This window comes from Chelonoidis abingdonii, chromosome 25, assembly GCF_003597395.2.
Source record: "Chelonoidis abingdonii isolate Lonesome George chromosome 25, CheloAbing_2.0, whole genome shotgun sequence".
In the NCBI taxonomy this organism is placed as follows: Eukaryota; Metazoa; Chordata; order Testudines; family Testudinidae; genus Chelonoidis; species Chelonoidis abingdonii.
Window position 1 is genome coordinate 7,313,885 of NC_133793.1, and position 17,786 is coordinate 7,331,670.

At 47.1% G+C, this 17,786-nt stretch overlaps 1 protein-coding gene across 2 annotated transcripts; it reads left to right on the forward strand.

Annotated features, from left to right (window-relative positions):
- Positions 1-395: 395 nt before the first annotated feature.
- AZIN2 (antizyme inhibitor 2) lies at positions 396-14,677 on the forward strand. 2 transcript variants are annotated; one of them, XM_075060784.1, is made up of 11 exons: positions 396-466; positions 742-856; positions 4,645-4,799; positions 6,442-6,615; positions 7,638-7,814; positions 8,050-8,219; positions 9,210-9,375; positions 9,550-9,712; positions 10,126-10,235; positions 13,648-13,853; positions 14,263-14,677. In XM_075060784.1, exons 3-11 carry the CDS (start codon positions 4,701-4,703, stop codon positions 14,405-14,407), a joined length of 1,410 nt encoding a protein of 469 aa, XP_074916885.1. In that variant the 5' UTR covers positions 396-466; positions 742-856; positions 4,645-4,700; the 3' UTR covers positions 14,408-14,677. The 2 variants fall into 2 exon arrangements, with proteins under 2 accessions (XP_074916885.1, XP_074916884.1); XM_075060783.1 differs by lacking the exons at positions 13,648-13,853; positions 14,263-14,677 and having other exon boundaries at positions 7,638-7,810; positions 8,085-8,219; positions 9,550-10,178.
- The last annotated feature ends 3,109 nt before the right edge of the window (positions 14,678-17,786 follow it).

The following is a 17,786-nucleotide window of genomic DNA, read 5'->3' on the forward strand; positions in this document are numbered from 1 at the left end:
TGCTACATGCCTGCTTGTGAGGCTCAGCGCAGCAGTCAGGGAGATCAGCTGTCTGCCTGTCAGCAAGTCGATAGCTGGGTGCAGAGCAATCCATGCCTGCAGATCCCTGTCCTCATGCCCCATAGGCAACCTGGCCACTGCCCCCCAGCAGACTGGGGCCTGCTTTCAGTGGGGATGCCATAAAGAGTGCTTTGTGTCCGGCTCAGCCAATAGGATTGCTGGGTTTGGTTGCCAAGGCCACTCTTGTGAATCAGAGGTGGGCGGGAGCTGTGTATATAAGGGGTGGCAGAGCCTCCCCAGGAGGGCAGGGTTAGTTGGTGCTGCTTGCATGGTGTAGGCTTAGGAGTGGAGGAGGAGGAGGAGGAGGAACAACAACAACCACAACCACAACCACCACCACCACCACTGAAGCCAATTCACTCTCCTGGGAGACCCATGGGCAGAATCCGTTTCAATGCTTTTTAAGGTAACCCAGGAAAGGTGGCATCCCAGCAAGAGCAGAGAAATCAAGGCAAGGGGAGCCTTTCTGAGGCAGCTGGACTGGCTGGGAGGAGCTGAGGAGGGGGGTGATGGATGCTTTTCTGTGGGAGGTGGATGAGGAGGATGACTAGGGTGCTGGGTGCCAGGTGGGAGCAGAGGAAATCGAGGTGTAGGAAGGGGTAGGGAGGCGACTGCTCTGCCTTTTGCGTGTACCTGATTCCTCTCGATAACCTGTTGGAATTTGCACTCTTTCCCCTGTAGAGATCTCGGATCCTCAGCAGCACCTGTGCCTCGGGGAGTTGCAAAAGCTCTGAATTCACCGGAGAGCCCCCCTGGTATTACACCTAGCCCCCCAGGAAGGAGGCTTTGGAACTCGGTAAGGAAAAAACATGCGGGGAGAGACACAGGGTATACTGCATGTTCTCTTGTATCCAGTGCAGGCTGAGTGATCCAAGGTCTGGTTCTACCTTTATAACTTATCAGTCCTGTGCCCAGGCAGCTCAAGATGATGGGTGGAATGAAGGACATTGATGTGTTTGAGTGGGAAGAAACCAGAAGAATTCTTGTCCCCTCTAAACTCTCCCTCCCCGGCTGCAGAGTTTCAATAATTTCCTGGCCAAATATGTTCTCCCTCCCTGTAAAGCTTTCTTGGGCTTTCATTATTATTTGTTTGATCCATTACAAGATAGTGTGTCTTGGGCCTGCAGTTCTTAGATCAGAGTGTGCTTTGCCCTTCCAACCTGCACTAGGAATTGCCCAAGTAAATCTCTGCAGAGGGTGAGAGATGCTATGCAGTTCTCGGAAGCAGAGTTTGGGAATTATTTTTATCACTAAAGGACATAGGTCTGAAAAGTGAAGCCCCCGAACTCCCCAAGAGTTAGAGCTGGGACCAGAAAACAGTTCCTGCAAGCCTTTGTGGTGTCTTAACATCCTTAAATTATTGGCTGGAGTTAATATAAGCCAAGAGATCATTAAGGCCACACAGTTCAGCATTCACATTGGGAAAATATCAGTGTGCATCCTTAACTCTGCCCCTTGTCTGTACGCACTATGCCACAGCCAGCTCTCCAGCTGGTGTGCCCTGGTGTAGTAAAAGGAGCTACACTGATTAGTACAGTTAAGGGTCTGGCCTGTCATGTCTAATTCCATGACTGGTTGGCAAACCATGCAATCTCATACTAAGGTTTTCTAAAGATCTGCGTCCTGCTGCACCATTTTAGTGGCATGCCTTGATGTGTGCTTGGGAAATGAGGTCCATGAAACTCATTTCCTGGAAGACTACACAGGGAATCTTTGCATAACACATGACAGATTGAGCCTTTTATAGGAGAGTGTGAGGGGAATATGTTCTGGCTACACGGGCAATTTAATTTTACACCTAAGTTGCTTTGTCATTTACTGCACCATTTATTGCCTGAGCGTCACCTGAAGGAGGCTGGGCTGCTGGCTGCAAAGACACCATATAGTCATGGCTGCTGCTGAAACTATTAAACTATGTCCCTTATAGAAGCAAACTTATCCTCAAAGAGATCGGTCACCTAAGAGGTACTGGCCCATTGCCACACTGATTTCATTGCCACTATACAAAAGTAAAACTGAGACACAACGCTGCATGTATGTATCTGAGTAAGTCTTTTGCGAAATGTGATATTGAATCATATCTCAGAAGCACAGCAATGTGTGGCCATATCATTAAAGATTGTTATATGCTAAAGAAGGCAACAGTAGAGCTGTGTGCACATTGGCACCTCCTGAGCTCTGAGAACTTAACTGTGCAACCGTAATGTTTTCTGAGTGTAGGTTTTTCATGGGGAACATCCTAGTTTTTTATAGGGAAAATATAGATTTCATGATTGGGACATTTGTCCAGACATCCAACACATTAGATCTGACATATCGTCCCCACTGAGTGAGAGGAGCCTCCTCTTCTGTGATGTGAACCTGGGGATCTGTGCAGATTTTAGCCTCATGTGGAACCCTGCCTCCCCCCCTCACTCATTCCCTCACTCCATTTTTCACTGTGAATCAAAGTTAGCCAGTTTGGCCTTCCTTAACTGAGTGTGTTTTAAACTTTGCAAAATGTCCTACACAGAGTGATGTCAGACTGCAGCCAGTCCTGACCCACTCACTCAACGGCACATCTCCTCAGTATGGAATATTTTCCTGCAGATTTACACTTTCTTCCCAAGTATTATTTATTTGTATTGCACTAGTCATGGACCAAGACCCCATCGTTCTAGGCATTGTACAAACACAATGTTGTTCTGGGACCAGAGCTGTCTTTTAAAAGCAAATCTTCCAGCTACGTTTTTTTTTTTAATTTAGTGGGGAAAGTGGGGAGTGGTAGAGATGTATGTATCAGACTCCAAATAGCTTAACTAATATTACTCAAACTCATCTCCGACCCCCGCCAAAAATAAGTCATTTTCCAGCAGAGAGCAAACTGTTAATTTCAGCTTGAAATGTGAAATTTTATAAGAAACTGAGAACACATGGACAATCTTAATTAGCCAGATCACTGCTATAATAAATCATAGAATATCAGAGTTGGACGGGACCTCAGGAGGTATCTAGTCCAATCCCCTGCTCAAAACAGGACCAATCCCCAACTAAATCATCCCAGCCAGGGCTTTGTCAAGCCTGACCTTAAAAACCTCTAAGGAAGGAGATTCCACCACCTCCCTAGGTAACCCATTCCAGTGCTTCACCATCCTCCTACTTGAAAAAGTTTTTCCTGTTCAACCTAGACCTCCTCAACTGCACATTGAGACCATTAGTCCTGTTCTGTCAAAAAGTCATCAAAAAGTCTTCGCTATGAGACGAGGCTCTGGCTTGTTCAAATACACAACTTAAATTTAACTAAATCAGTTTAGTTTCAACCAACTGCGCTTTTTATGTGTGACTCCATGTCTGTTTAAAACTGTTTATATCAGTTTAGCTCATACCTGTTGAAGTTAACTGGCACAAGCTAAATATATAACTTGATTTATGCCATTAGAGGATCATAGCTGGGACAATTTTTGCACAAAATATTTGGGGGGGGCGGGGGAGGGCTGAAAATACAGGTTACAAAACTGAAATGTTCCTGACTTTGTCAATTTCAATGAATGTTTTGATATTTAAAAAAAAATCTAAAATCAATTGTGATGGGGCAAGGCCAGATGGCTACAATAAAGTACTGAGAAACAGAAGCTTAGCCCAGAGCAAACAATCCCTTTTTTTTTTTTTTTTTTTTTTTTTTAGTTTTTTTTTGACCATGGTAACCAAATGGCAGTTGCTCAGGTATAAGGCAGCCTGGACCGAATTAAACCTTGTCTAAAGGCAGGTGAGATAGCTATCGTTAAGTTGAACACCTGCAGCCAATCAGGGCAGCTATCAGGGAACGGGTTTAAAAAAGGAGCTCACCCAAGTCAGGCAGGAGGAGCGTGAGGATACTGGATGCAGAAGGCAAGGAGTGAGAGTGAGAGAGTGTAGCGGAATTTAGGAACAAGCTATTATCAGACTCAGAGAAGCCTGTGGTGAGGATAAAGAAGGTGTTTGGAGGAGCCATGGGAGTAGCCAGGTAGTTGTAGCTGGCCTGCAGCTGTTACAGGAGGTACTATAGACAGCTGCAATCCACAGGGCCCTGGGCTGGAACCCGGAGTAGAGGGCGGGCCCGGGTTCCCCCCCAAACCTCCCAACTCCTGATCAGACACAGGAGGAGCTGACCCAGACTGTGGTGAAGATCACTGAAGTGAGCAAATCTGCCAAGAAGCGCAGGACCCACCAAGGTAGAGGAGGAACTTTGTCACACAATCTTTATACTTGTTTGGTTTGAAATGATTTTTTTTGTTTCAAAATCTCATCTAACTTTAAAAAAAAAATCAAACATTTACAAATTTTCAAAATCCAAATGAAATGTTTTTGACCCAAAATGATTCTTCAACTTTTTGAAATTGCCAGTGAACTTAAAAAATCTGTTACTTACTCAGCTTTGTAGAGGAGCATCCGCATACAAAGTGCCAGTGGTTTAACTGAATCAGTATAAATTACACCTTCAGTTACAAGAGTACAAGTCCATGTGGCCTTAGGGAAAGTGCCAGATGAGGATGGTCTCTGGGGATGGACTCAGAAGAACCCCCCACAATGCTCTTCCTCCTTCCTTACAGTGTGTTGCATACTTAGAAACTACTTCCTACTGAAGGTGGCTTTAGAACTAGCAATTCTCCTAGATCTGGACGATGAGTGGATACTTGGATGAATCAGAGTTTATGATGGTAGAGGAAGGCTTCACCACCAGAGACCTCCTTGAGAACCTCCTCATGGAAGTCTCCCAGACGGTAAGTGGCACTTCGCTTCTATGGGCCCTTCTTTCCCATCCACTGGCCCTGGTGTCACGTGGCATCTAACTGTAGGGTGGCTATTTAACAGTCACTCTCCTCTGAAGCATTAGGATTTGAGACACTTTGGTGCAATTTCTCAGCATCTCACAACACTTAACATCTTCTGGACAGTGGAGGAGGGGGCAGAATTTTGTTTTCAGTTTCTGTGTGCACGTCTGGGTGAACGGCTGGCTAGATTCTTAACTGGACATATGCACATACAAATATCTGATTTGCAGGTGCCCATAAGTTACCCATATGTGCTTATGTGCATACATTGGGCTTGTTTGTCTTTGTTCATCTAGGGCTGTTTGTGGCCCAGGCAGCACACAGTTGCAGCCCATTTGACATCCTGACGGCCATACAGGTAGTGTGTATATGGTCCACGTAATACATAGCAAGTTGCATATGCGTCCCACAGTGGTAAATAGGTTGAGAACCACTGGTTTAGGGCCAGAGTGGAGGGAACTGGGCAGTAGGATCTTTGTATTGCTGGGGACAGGAGACTTGCATTGCAGAGACCAGGGCCTGAATTCTCAGTTACACTGAAGCCCCTTTAAACCATGCTGGAAGCGTGAAGGGGCTTTGAAGTGGATATAAACATCATTTACACCCCTCGTTGCATGGCCACAGTGGTGTCAAAAGGCCTTTGTGTCATTAAGAATCAGGCCACGGTTTGGGTGATTCCCTGACTAAAATGCACCTTAATGAGCGCTGGGTTTCCTTGCCTGCCTTGCTTGATACCGTTGTGATTTGAGGGAACAGATAGCTATTTTGCCAGTGGACTGGGGGAAAAGATACAAAGGAAAATCACATTTCTAAAAATCTTTTTGTCTAAAAATATCTCATCTGTTCCACTTTCCCCCTTGCTTACGTCTCGTAGGGCTTCTTCCCGGGCTTCATTCTTAGCTCTTTGCTTCTCTTCAAATTAAAAGAGCCAATGTGATTATTTTGTTTGGTTTTTTTGCGTGGGGCATCTCAGGGGTGCGTTCCTGCCCATTCTTCCTAGGGATGGACTGAGTCCCACCAGAGTCTCGCTGCAGCTCTGAGAAGACCCTGTTGAATTCCTAACTGAGGCTTTGTGCTGATGTCCGTCAATCGCAGGTTACCACTAACTGCCCTCAAGCTACACCCCTTCGTGTTATGTAGTCTCCCTACGCACAGCATAGCCCACCCTTGCTCTGGTCGTGTTGAAGCACCTATGAGCCTGGAGTTCTTCGTCACGCTGGGCATTCTGCTGGTGTATCGATGCAAATGGAGCGTACATCAGCTGGGTGGGGTGTGCACCACTGGCCATCAGTTGCAAGACTTGGTTATTGGGCACCATTTGCAGACTTTCCTGATTTCAGTAACAAAAAGATCGATTCTTAACAGGCCCCCAAATTGGAGGGACCTTGATCATTGGACATTTAGGGCCTGATTCTCCCCTTCTTTATGTGGGTGTAAATCAGGAGTAACTCCACTGGTCTGAGTGGAGAATCAGGCTCTTAGTTTTGAGTCTGGTCCCTCTGCTGCTCCATGAAGACTCTGCAACGCTCCTTCCTTGGGGGAGGGAGGGGTGCTGAGACCACTGTTGCTGACTCCAGTCTCTTCCCTCTAGAGCGACAAAGGGGCCTTTTTTGTGGCAGACCTGGGGGATGTAGTGAAGAAATACCTGCGCTTCTTGAAGGCCTTGCCCCATGTCAAACCTTTCTACGCTGTTAAGTGTAACAGCAGTGAAGGAGTGGTGCGGACGCTGGCTGCGCTGGGGGCAGGATTTGACTGTGCTAACAAGGTAGGAACAAAGGGAACGAAGAGCTCTGGGACGCAACGTCCTTGGGGTGCGGTGGCTAGATCTGTGCCTTGGAAGGTGGTGAGGGAACCAGCCAAGACAAGGTGTGACAGCACGAAGGTTAAACAAGCTTTGCAGCGTGCTAGGGTTAGTCTGGGGCTTCCCATGCTGCGTTTACATTGGAGGGAGTCTTCCCCCTTCTGGCACAACAGTAATAGTGCATCCTGGAAAATCCGCTTCCCAGTCGGGTGTTCCAGACTCAAAGGCGATCATGCCCTTTCACTTGAATTTCCTTGTTTTTACACGTCTCCCAGACAGCAGAATCTATCTTAAGTGTGTTGGTTTTTCTGGGACACGCGGCCACGGTCCACTCTTAGATGGGTACTGGGCTGAGTCAGAAGCTCCTTCTTGTCTCATTTAATGGGTTTTTCAGGGTAAGTCAAAGCAAGGTTATTTATTTCTTTGTGATTCAGTGGAACAGGTTGCCAAGGTGAGATGTATTTATATGTCTCAAGAACAAAGCCTAAGGGAAAACAACAAAACCCGAGAGGCCATGGCAATGAATGGAGTTGCAGGCAGCCTGAACACGCTCTAAACAACTAGCAGGAGGAAAGATGCTCCTTCCTCCCTCCTTACACCATGTGAAGCAGTTTGGCCTAATGGATAAGGGTTAGGTGTTTTTTTTTTTATTACATATCTTGTGGTAATGTGGTCCATTCAGTTTGCCTCTGCTCTTACAGACCTACCTTCCTTGATCTTGTGTTTCTAGTGGTGTGTCACTGCTGTCTCTCACTCCAGACACAGTCCACCATGACCCCTGTGGGCAAACCCACCTTTCTTCATCTGTGTCTTGTTCCCAGGAGAATCCCAGGCCTGACTCCTGGTTGTGAGTTCACCAAGAGTAACTCACATGGATTAGACTGTCCCAGGCCTGGAGCTCTTGATTCCATAACAACTTGTATCCCACAGCACTGAGTTCCCCAGGGGCTGATCCATACACCCTGCTAATAATGCCCTTGTTGCAGACGGAGATTGCATTAGTTCAGAACATCGGGGTCCCACCTGACAAGATTATCTACACCAACCCCTGCAAACAGATCTCGCAGATCAAATACGCAGCCAGCCATGGGGTGCAGCTGATGGCCTTTGACAATGAAGTGGAGCTCAGGAAAGTGGCAAGGAGCCATCCACATGCCAGGTACGTATATAAACTCTGGGTATGGAAGAAGGAGGTTTATTGAGGCTAGAAACAGAGATGGACCAAAGGTCAGTCTCTCAATCTCATCTAGAGGGTGAATGTGACATTTCTTATGGGCAGGGCTTTTATGTATTTTCATAGCATGTTCATGTTCCACGTACTAGGACTGACTTCAGTAAAGAGTTGGAGAAATCGCGTACCTTGGCCTGCATGGTAATTGGGGAGTGGGAGACAAAGAGCTGGGACACCGACCTGGTGTAACTTCATTCCACAGGATGGTTCTGTGCATCGCCACGGACAACCCCACATCCTCTGCCTTTCTGAGTGTGAAGTTTGGTGCCACCCTTAAATCCTGCAGACACCTACTAGAAACTGCAAAGGAGATGAATGTGGAGATCGTTGGCATCAGGTACAGGGTGGCCTCCTCCTACCATGAAGCCTGATTCTCCCTAAAGTGACGTACATAAGCACAGACTCTGAATCCTAACTTTACTTGCGCTGAAGTTTGTGGATCTGGGAGGGCCTGTCTGAGTGCTAAACCTGGGGAAATCCATCCTGTTGCATTCACTGGAGGGATTTCTCCTCTATTTCTAGTCACAAATACCCCATGAACAGGCAGCAGAATTCCACGTTAATTATGACACGCTTCCCTAACTACTTCAGACAAGGATTCCCGCTTACAGATTGTTTGCGAATTGCAAGTGTTGGAGAACCAACCAACAGTGTGAGTTTCCAAGTCACATGGTATTGTTTCTGTTCCTTGATTGAGTGACTTAGGGAATTAACCAATAACCAAGCAAACTTTGAATTGCATGTCTGGGTGTGAAACTAAATATGTGCACTCGGGTTTTGGTTTTGCAGCTAGAAATATTTCAAGCTAAATTATTACCATGAAGTGCAAGAAGGTCATAGGTGTGACCAAAATTAGTTAAATTAATCACAAGAGTGAATCTCTGCAATGTATGCCTTGTCTTTCTATGTATTGCACCTTTAAGGCTGATATTTTTCAAAGGGTTCTAGGGGAGTTAGAGGATCAGCTCCTATTGAAAGTCTTTGCAAATAGAGATGTAACTTCTTTGAAATTCCCAGCCTAGATATCTAAGAGCCTTGCTGGAGTCACTTTATGTGCAACTCATGGCAGACTGTCTAGGAGAAACACACACTGCACTCTCCACTGGAGGCTTTATTTTTGTTTTTTCTTTAGTCTGAAAGGTTATTCTGACTAAGTCTCTCTCTCCTCTTGGTGTTTGGGAAGAGCATAACTCTCCTATAGAATGATTGATTATTTGTGAATAACGTTTTGCACTGTTTCCCCAAGTCTGCTATCAGTGCTCTGGGATTAGAGGAGATTGGGAGACGGGGCTTAGCCCAGACTAAATGAAGGATTCTTCCCCCTTAGTTTTCATGTTGGCAACGGCTGCCTCGACCTGCAAGCCTTCTCTCGGTCCATAGCAGATGCTCGGCTGGTGTTTGAAATGGGTGCTGAGCTGGGCTACAAGATGCACTTATTAGATATTGGAGGTGGATTCCCTGGCACAGAAAACTCGAAAGTCCGGTTTGAAGAGGTATAAAGATTTCAGTTTGTGTTCTCTTTAGGCAGAGAAGGCAGCTGGGAGGGAGTCCTAGCTCATATCACAGCTGGGCTTGAATCTCTGGCCTTTATTTTGAAAGAGTGGTTAACTAATAAATGTTAGAATAAGTGTTTCTGGTTTCTTTTCCCCCCACCTTCTACCAATCAGATTGCAGCCACGATAAACTCCGCCTTGGACTTGTATTTCCCAGAAGGCTGTGGGGTGGAAATCATTGCCAAACCAGGACGATACTATGTAGCTTCCGCCTTTACCTTGGCTGTCAATGTTATTGAGAAGCAGGAGGTTCCCTTGGATCTGCCTGGCTCAGACGGTAGGTTGAGCAGGTGGAACGATGCATCTTCCTGTGGTGCTGAGCCCCTGTGAAGGCAACAAGTTGCTGTGATGGGTAACTGAACTGTGGGCCAAAAGCCTTTTGCTAGGAAAGATGAGGGTTGAGAGCAAACCAGCATACATCTGCTCAGTAGTTCAGACCCTACTAGTCCCAAGTGGACGTGTTATGATATTGGACGGCAGTCGTGACTGCAGGAAAACTGAGTAGGAGTTAATTCAGGCCTCAGTTCTCATTATCTGTGGCCGTCAGCCAGGTCAGTGTGTGGTCACTCCTCAAAAGCCACGTCAGGCTGACAAAGTCCCCTCAAATGGGGCATCTTTGTCCAGTCCCAGTAGCTGAAAGTATTAAACTTGACATGTGAATTGACCCTTCCCTGCTCTCCCATCTCCTAGATGAGTCTGGCAGCAAGAAGAACATCCTGTATTACATTAATGATGGCATCTATGGATCCTTCAGCTGCATTTTCTTCGATCGCACCTGCCCCAGCCCTGTCCTGCACAAGGTAAGGAGGGCTGTGTGTCATAATCAGATAGCTAAGGGTTAATGTTTCTTTTACCTGTAAAGGGTTAACAAAGAGAACCAAACACCTGACCAGAGGACCAATCAGGAAACCGGATTTTTCAAAGCTCAGGGGAGGGAATGTTTTGTGTCTGTGTCTTTGTCTGGCTCTCAGCTATGAGAGGGGTCCTTTCTATCTGTAAGCTTCTAATCTTCAGTTTCAAAGTTGTGAGTACAAAGGTAGAAAAACAATAGGCTGTATGTTTTTTTCTATTTACATGTGTGTAGTTGCTGGGATGTTTAAATTGTATCTCTTTGATTAAGGCTGGTTATTCATATTTTTCTTTCAAGCAATAGCCCTGTATTGTCACCTTAATGCAGAGATAATTTTTTTGTCTTTTTCTTTCTTTTTATATAAGCTTTCTTTTTTAAAAAACTTGTTGACTTTTCTTTTTCTAGTTTAGGCAAGGGGATAGGATATCTGTTGCCAGGATTACTGCTCTCTCAGGGAAGACTGGGAGGGGGGAAGAGAAGGAGGGGGAAGGTAAATTGTCCCTCTCGGTTTTGTGGTTTCAAGGGATCGAAGCAGGGAAATCTCCTAGTATACCCAGGGCGGGAAATCTGGGAGGAAGTAAAGAGCCGGAAGGGAAAGGTTTATTTCTCCTTGTTTTAAGAATCCAAGGGATTTGGGTTCTTGGGGTCCCCAGGGAAGGTTTTGGGGGGACCAGAGTGTACTAGGCACTGGAATTCCTGGTTGGTTGCAGGCTATCAGATCTAAGCTGGTAATTAAGCTTAGAGGGTTTCATGCAGGCACCCAGATATCTGGACCTTAGCGTCCAAAATAGGGAAAGATGCTTATGATATGTGCAACCCAAGAGGGAGCCACAGTCATGTCCCTTCTCCCTGGAGGAAGCAGGAAACAATAGACCAGAAATAACTTAGCACTCAGCAGGGGGCCTGATCCACTTCTGGGATTCTCCCCAGCTGCCCAGCTTGCCTTTCCTCTGGTACACTCTGTTCCCATGCTCAGGCCTTCACTGCAGCATAAAGCCCCCCTCCTACGGTTTGCAGGAAGATCTCTGGGGTTTCTTGCCCCCCTAGCCCCTCCCAAGTATCAGAGCTCTTTGGTGAGAGCATTTGCTGTAACTCCCTGCAGTGCCTCCTTAGTCTGTCCTCACTAGAGAGCGACTGAGGCACTGTCAGGGTGCTGCTCCCTGCCTGCATGGCGCTAGCCTCCCTCCCACATCTATCCCGCTCTGCACTCAGCTCAGCCTGTCCGTGATACGGATGATGATGTAGGCAAGGCAGAATGTATTATATGGTGTGACTCATCCTGGGTGTGACTCCACGGAAATCAGTGGTGTTTTCCCCAGAAGGACGTTGGGCTACGGTTTCTAACTCAAGTTTAACCACAAGTGAAATCTTCAAAGGCTTTTGCCAGATGCCCTCCTCAGAGTGATTGGACACCAGAGATCAGCCCCCAGTGTATCAGACCGTCGATAGCTTGGCATTGGCTGCAGCAGTGCAACAGACACTGGGTAGATCTATAATTTCTGTAACTTTCTGGATCTACCTGTGGTTCTTTTTAATACATTGCTGAATCCTGGACACCTATTCTGAAGCGTCGTTAACAAGTTTCCATGTTGGGAGAGCCCTGTGCAGATACACAAATGTGTATCTGCATCTGATCCGCTATCTGCAGATATCCACATCTATCTGTGGATTTGCAGGGCTCTATGCTGGAGGCTGGGCTGAGGTCCAAGGTATCCCCTTGCCGGAGCCCGGTTGGGGAGAGCCGTGGGGAGCCCGCACGGAGTCGTGGACCCTCCATCTGTTCTCGGCTGGGTGGGGAGCCTGGAGGGCAGGGACATGGCCGAGGGCTGCTCTCACCCCACCCCCCCGCACTGCGGGCAGGTGGAGGGTCTGTCGTGTCTCCCCATGGCTCTCAAGGTGGGCTCCACGTTGGCCTGGCCAAGGTGGGTGGGGAGACCAGTGGAGCTGCCTGGGAGCTGCTCGGGGCCCCCTGCCTAGGGCAGGAGGAGGGTTTGTTGCAGCTCTGCACAGCTGCCTTCCCAGCTTTATCATGGCTTCTCAGCCAGTGCTGGTCTGGGAGAGCTGGGCTGGCAGTTGTGGGGAGCCACAGCGGACCCTCCACCTGCCTTGGGCATGAGGCCCAAGCAGCCCCCGCCCAGTGTCCCTGCACCCAGGTCCCCCACCCAGGGCAGGTGGAGGATCCGGGCTGTGGTTCCTCACAGCTGCCCTCCCGGCTCTTACCATCAGAGCCCTCCGCAGATACAAAATTTGTATCAGCATCCATGCTGCTATCCGCAGAAATGGTCCGCGGATGTAAGGCGGATCACTGCAAATCCGTGGGTCTCTACATGTTGGCTCTAAAATGCCAGTGAGTGTCTTCTGTGATCAACCAGGTATCTTTCGAGCAAAAACTGAGTTTTAAAGCTTCAGAACCAGTTGCAGGGATTTCAGAATGGCAGCAGGGCTGTAGCAAGACTTGAATCTGCCCCACGGGTCAACCATATGCTAACTAGCAGCACTGTGTGTAACTATGCATACAGTGGGCATGTCTACACCACAATTAGTGGTGTGAATCTGGCACCTGTAGACGTACCTGAGCTAGCTCCAATAACAATAGCAGTGAAACCCCTGGCAGCACAGTAAGTACCAGGGTCCCAGATGGGCCTGGACAGCCAGCTAGATCAAAGTTAATTCGGATATGTCTACATGGGCTGCAGTCACACCTCTGACTGCTGTGGCAGCACACCCAGTGTCTGTTTGCTCACAAGGAGTGTTCAGGAAAGGATTTAAAGGGACAGACACAAACAATTAATATAACTTTAAGAGATGTAACTAACAATGGAGGTGATTAAACTGGAATATACCATTAAAACAAACCTGTCGCCATTGACAGAGTTCATTCTTGCCTTTAGCGCAGGGAAACAGTCCAGACAGACTGAGTTCCGATTCTGTTCCTTAACTCCCTAGAACTTTCTGCTTCTGTACTAGTGCTGCAATGTCTGGATTGATTAAAAATCCAAACAAACTGCTCTTTCTCCCCTCTTTCCCCTCCCCCCACTTAAGGTCATTAAAATATGAACATTTCTAGCAATTTTTTTTCCATAAAACTCACTTTTTGCAGCCTACATTTTGGGCCTGCATTAGTCGATGGCTTGTCTGGTCAATTTTGGATTAGTTTTCCATGAAGTTACTCCAGTCTTAAGACCAGATCTTCAGCTGGTGTAAATCCACATAGCTCCATTGTAAATCAGTGTAGCTGCACTGCTATTAGTGGAGAAGTGTTGATTTATGCCAGCTGAGGATCTGACCTTTTTAATACGATTATTTAATTTACTAGCTTGATCTCCTGTGATGTCCATCTCCTTTGCCCCCCACCCCTACAGAAACCCAGCCCACATCATCCCTTGTTCAGCAGCAGCCTCAGGGGTCCTCCTTGTGATGGGCAGGACTGCATTGCAGATGGCTTGGAGCTACCAGAACTGCAAGTTGGTGACTGGCTGACATTTGAGAACATGGGTGCCTACACCATAGCAGCCTCATCTTCATTTAATGAATACCAGCAGCCACGGATCAAGTACATCATGTCCCGGTAAGAGCCTGATAAGAGAACTTCCTGTAACTCATCCAGGGAAAGGCAGGGTGAGAATCAGTGCTCATGATTAACTGCCCTTGTAAGCCAGACTGTGGGGTTGGTCTAGGCTTTGAAGAAAAAGTGCCACTTCTGGAATCATCCGCATCTGGAAGTTTAGGGTTAAATCCTGGCCCAATGCAAAACTTCCATTGATTTCCAGATAGCTAGGATTTCACTCTGTGTCCAAACACCATCTAGACATGAACCAGCTTGCCTTGGGTGATCCCAGGCTGAGGTCTGGCAGCAGGCCATACAGAAGTCAGTGTGGTGTAATGGGGAGATGAGTGAGAACAGAACTCCCTGTTCTCTGGGGATGGGTGTAAAACTGGGGCTAGAGAGAGAGGCTTGTTTTTTTTCTTGCTTACAGGGAAGCTGTCCGGCTGCTTCAGGGGAAGCTGCCACTACCAGAAAAAGAGGATAGAGAGAACATGTGCACTCCTCTCTCCTGTGGCTGGGAAATCACAGATACCTTGTGCATTACCCCTGTCTTCACTACAGCTAGAATCACGTGAGCAGCACCAGCCATGACGGGGGCAGATCCTTAACCAAGGGGACTCTTGCATCTATTTCTCATGCCCTCCCAGATTTCTGCCCTGAAGCAGGACCTGTTTTACATTCATTGTGGTTTTTTAAGTATGCAACATAAATCCTGTTCCTCCTGCCTGTGTTGTGTTGCCTGCTGTGTGCCATCGCAAAGGGCAGAGCATTTGGTTTGTGGATGTTTATATGCCGATTGGGTTTACATTATTTTTGCAAGTTATCCTAATAAATCGTCTTTGTTTGTTTTTTTTTATAAATAACCAGTTGGATTTTCCTCCCCTTCCTGCTAAGGGGAAATTTGCAGAGCACAGCTGGTGTCTAAGATAGAGCGTCATCATCGAGACATGTACAAGCTACATTGTAGTGCTGTTCATCCAGTCCAGGCTCCCAAGGGAGTGAGGCAGGGCATTTTAAACTGCTCTGGCACCATCTACTGGTAGATCATAGGCCAGCTCAAATGTATGCCCAGTATATTGTTATATTTAATGGTCGTAGCCTATACTAGGGTGACCAGACGTCCCGATAAAATCTGATCTGTCCCGATTTCGAGCAGTTTGTCCCAGTTAGGATGCCATTTGTCCTGATATTTTGTTTTGGGCTTTTTTTTTTACACTCACCCGTCTGGGTCTTCAGCGGCAATTTGGCGGAGGGTCCTTCAGTTGCTGACGGTCTTCGGCAACATTTCGGCAGCAGGTACTTCTGTCTTTGGCAGTAAGGTTTATTACGCACAGCCGAAATGCCACCGAAGACTGTCAGCGACTGAAGGACCCTCCACCAAATTGCCGCCGAAAGCGCTCCCCACTGCGGCGGTCCCGATATTTTCAAGTTACCATCTGGTCACCCCTAGCCTATACCCACTTCTGATTTTAAACTTTTAATGATGAAATGTTTAAAAAAACCAGCACAAAGCACTGAGCCAGCTTTGCTTGAGCCAGGCACGGTGAGCTATCAAACATACCAATGAGAACAAGCTTTTTATAGGGAAAGTAACTAAAGAGGTAACAATTAGTGATTAAAATCAACCATTGATTCATCCTGGTCCGCCGCCTCTTAGAGACAGATTTTTCAAAAGAGCTTAGCTGCCATTTAGGCACCTAACTGGACAATGGGAGCAGCTGGATGCTGTACTAGTCTGAAAATCCGGCCCATAGCATTCATGGCTTGACTAGGGCCTACCTGTGATTTTTGCTTGTTATAAGTAGGACAGGAACTGGCAGCAGTAATATCTTTCTAAGTCCCTATTCTGGAACTCTTTTAAGTACACAAGTAGTCCTGCTGAATAGAAGAACAGGGGAGCTGTTTTGTAGATATTCAACACTATAACAAAACCACATACCACGCAAGGTTTGATTTTTTTTTTTTGTGACAAATATGTGGCAAACTCCTGTCTGTCGTGGAACCACATGTCCTGTCTACTTGGAATTTCTGCGCAATAGTAGGCATCGAAATCAAATCCCCCTGTCCTAAAAGCGCACATTCTTAGAACTTGAGCTAAGGGAGACTCTCAGTCAGCGGCTAGGAGTGTTGGACATATGACAGAGTTGAGCAGTTCAGAGTCCCACCAACAGTGGGCAGTGGTGATGCATACGCACTGATATTCATTACAATGCTACTACCATGGCCACTGCAGAATCAGGCCCCTTCAAGGCTGGAGACAGGGGCATTGACTATCTCTTTTATTAAACTAATGAAATAAAATCTCTCACCTGTAGAGACAGCATTTCCACCCATGACAAATCCATAGTGGGTAGGGTTCCTTGCTGCAGACAATAAGTCTTCTGGATCAGCAGCATAAGCAAATCAGTTTTTAAGGGACCTGTTAGCAGATAGAATTGTACCATTTGGAATCCACCATAGTTGCAGGGAAACTCACTTCTGCATTAAAACTAGGTTTTGTATGTATAATTATTTTGATGATGGCTGTGCTTAAGGGGTTATGGAGAGCAGGGCCGCTAGGTGCTGGACAAATAGAGTAATAGACAGTCACTGTTCTGAAATGCTGACAAGACAGACAAAGCTGTGGAAAAGGGCTGTAACACATTAGCGGAATGACAGGTGGTAGTAGGGTTTAGCTGACCAGAGGGAAGGCGAATAGCACAAAGGAGGAAGGAAGGGGAGGGGTATGCTGGGCAGCCTGCCCCAGGGCTGGTGGAGTGAAGCTGAAGTGAGGGTCGACTGAAGGAGGAGGCTGGAGCTAACAGCTAATCAGCACATGGGAGAGAACTCTCCAGAGTCAAATTGTAGAAAGCAGCATGGTCACATCAGCAGAATCCTTGCTGCTGATCCTGCTTCTGGGTTTGCTCCTGCCATGTTGACAGTTGCAGGTCTCTGGGGGTAGGATTAGCATCTTCCTGCAATTTTTCTTCCCCATAGCAGGGCTTGGTGGGTGGGAGGGGCACTGCAATGGCCTAAATACCTAAAAGGTGGGAGTCACTCCTGCATAGCAACATGCACAGAGCATTAACCCTGGCTGAGTTCTATCTTTCCCTATTACCCTCTCTATGCAGCAGTACCCACTGAGGCGGCTTCCATGTCTGCTCAGGCTGACTTGAGAGTTGCTCTGGGCCCTGGAGTTGGTTTATTCCGGAATCTTTCTTCCCCAAGCCCACATGGCTTGAGCGATGGGGGAGCCCCATCTGAGTCTCAAAACAGGAAACGCTTCCATAGTTTAAAATTGGAGATCAATGCTGATGCCTTGCTAAACAGCAACTACAACATTCCACTGGCTGTTTTTATGTTTAAGCAATAATGATTTATCAAGGTGCAGGATCTTTCCTGAGGATTAATCACTGCTCTCAGAAGGGGCTCCAGGAGTATCAAACAGAAATGAGATCAGCCATGAACTTGACAATTACCAGGGTTTTGGACATTGCTAAGAACTATCACGTTCAACAAAACTCACACAGACTGACAATGGAGTACTGTGTGCCCAGAGGTCTGGAATAAAACCACAGGGGATTCAGAGGTTGGAAACAGAAAGCAGTGAGCTGGGAGCTAGATATTTTCTGGATCCACTTATATGATTTCAGGAAGGACCCGAGGTCTAAGGAATCATTACATCATCCCATCTGACCACTGGGGGGTGGGACAAATATGATACCCCACAAAGCCACAGAGGGCTGAGGGTGTGGATCACTCATTACTCCCCCCAGCTTGCAGGGGCCACCAGGGCACTGTCATCCTTTTAGTCTGCAGGAGACCCTGGGGAACTGTCACCCTCAGCCTGCAGGTGGCGCTGGAGGTCTACTGAGGAGACGACGCGCTCCCCTCCTGTTCGCAAGAGACGCTCTCTCTTTATTTTTCTATGATTCCTTCCCTGTGAGGTGACTCCGAGCCGTAAAACACAGCGCA

Coding starts and splice junctions, on each gene's coding strand:
- AZIN2 (XM_075060784.1), top strand. CDS start 4,701: ATGAGTGGATACTTGGATGAATCAGAGTTTATGATGGTAGAGGAAGGC. Junction 7,815..8,049: donor GCCATCCACATGCCAGGTAC/GTATATAAACTC, acceptor GGAGACAAAGAG/CTGGGACACCGACCTGGTGT. Junction 13,854..14,262: donor ATCAAGTACATCATGTCCCG/GTAAGAGCCTGA, acceptor TCTTGCTTACAG/GGAAGCTGTCCGGCTGCTTC.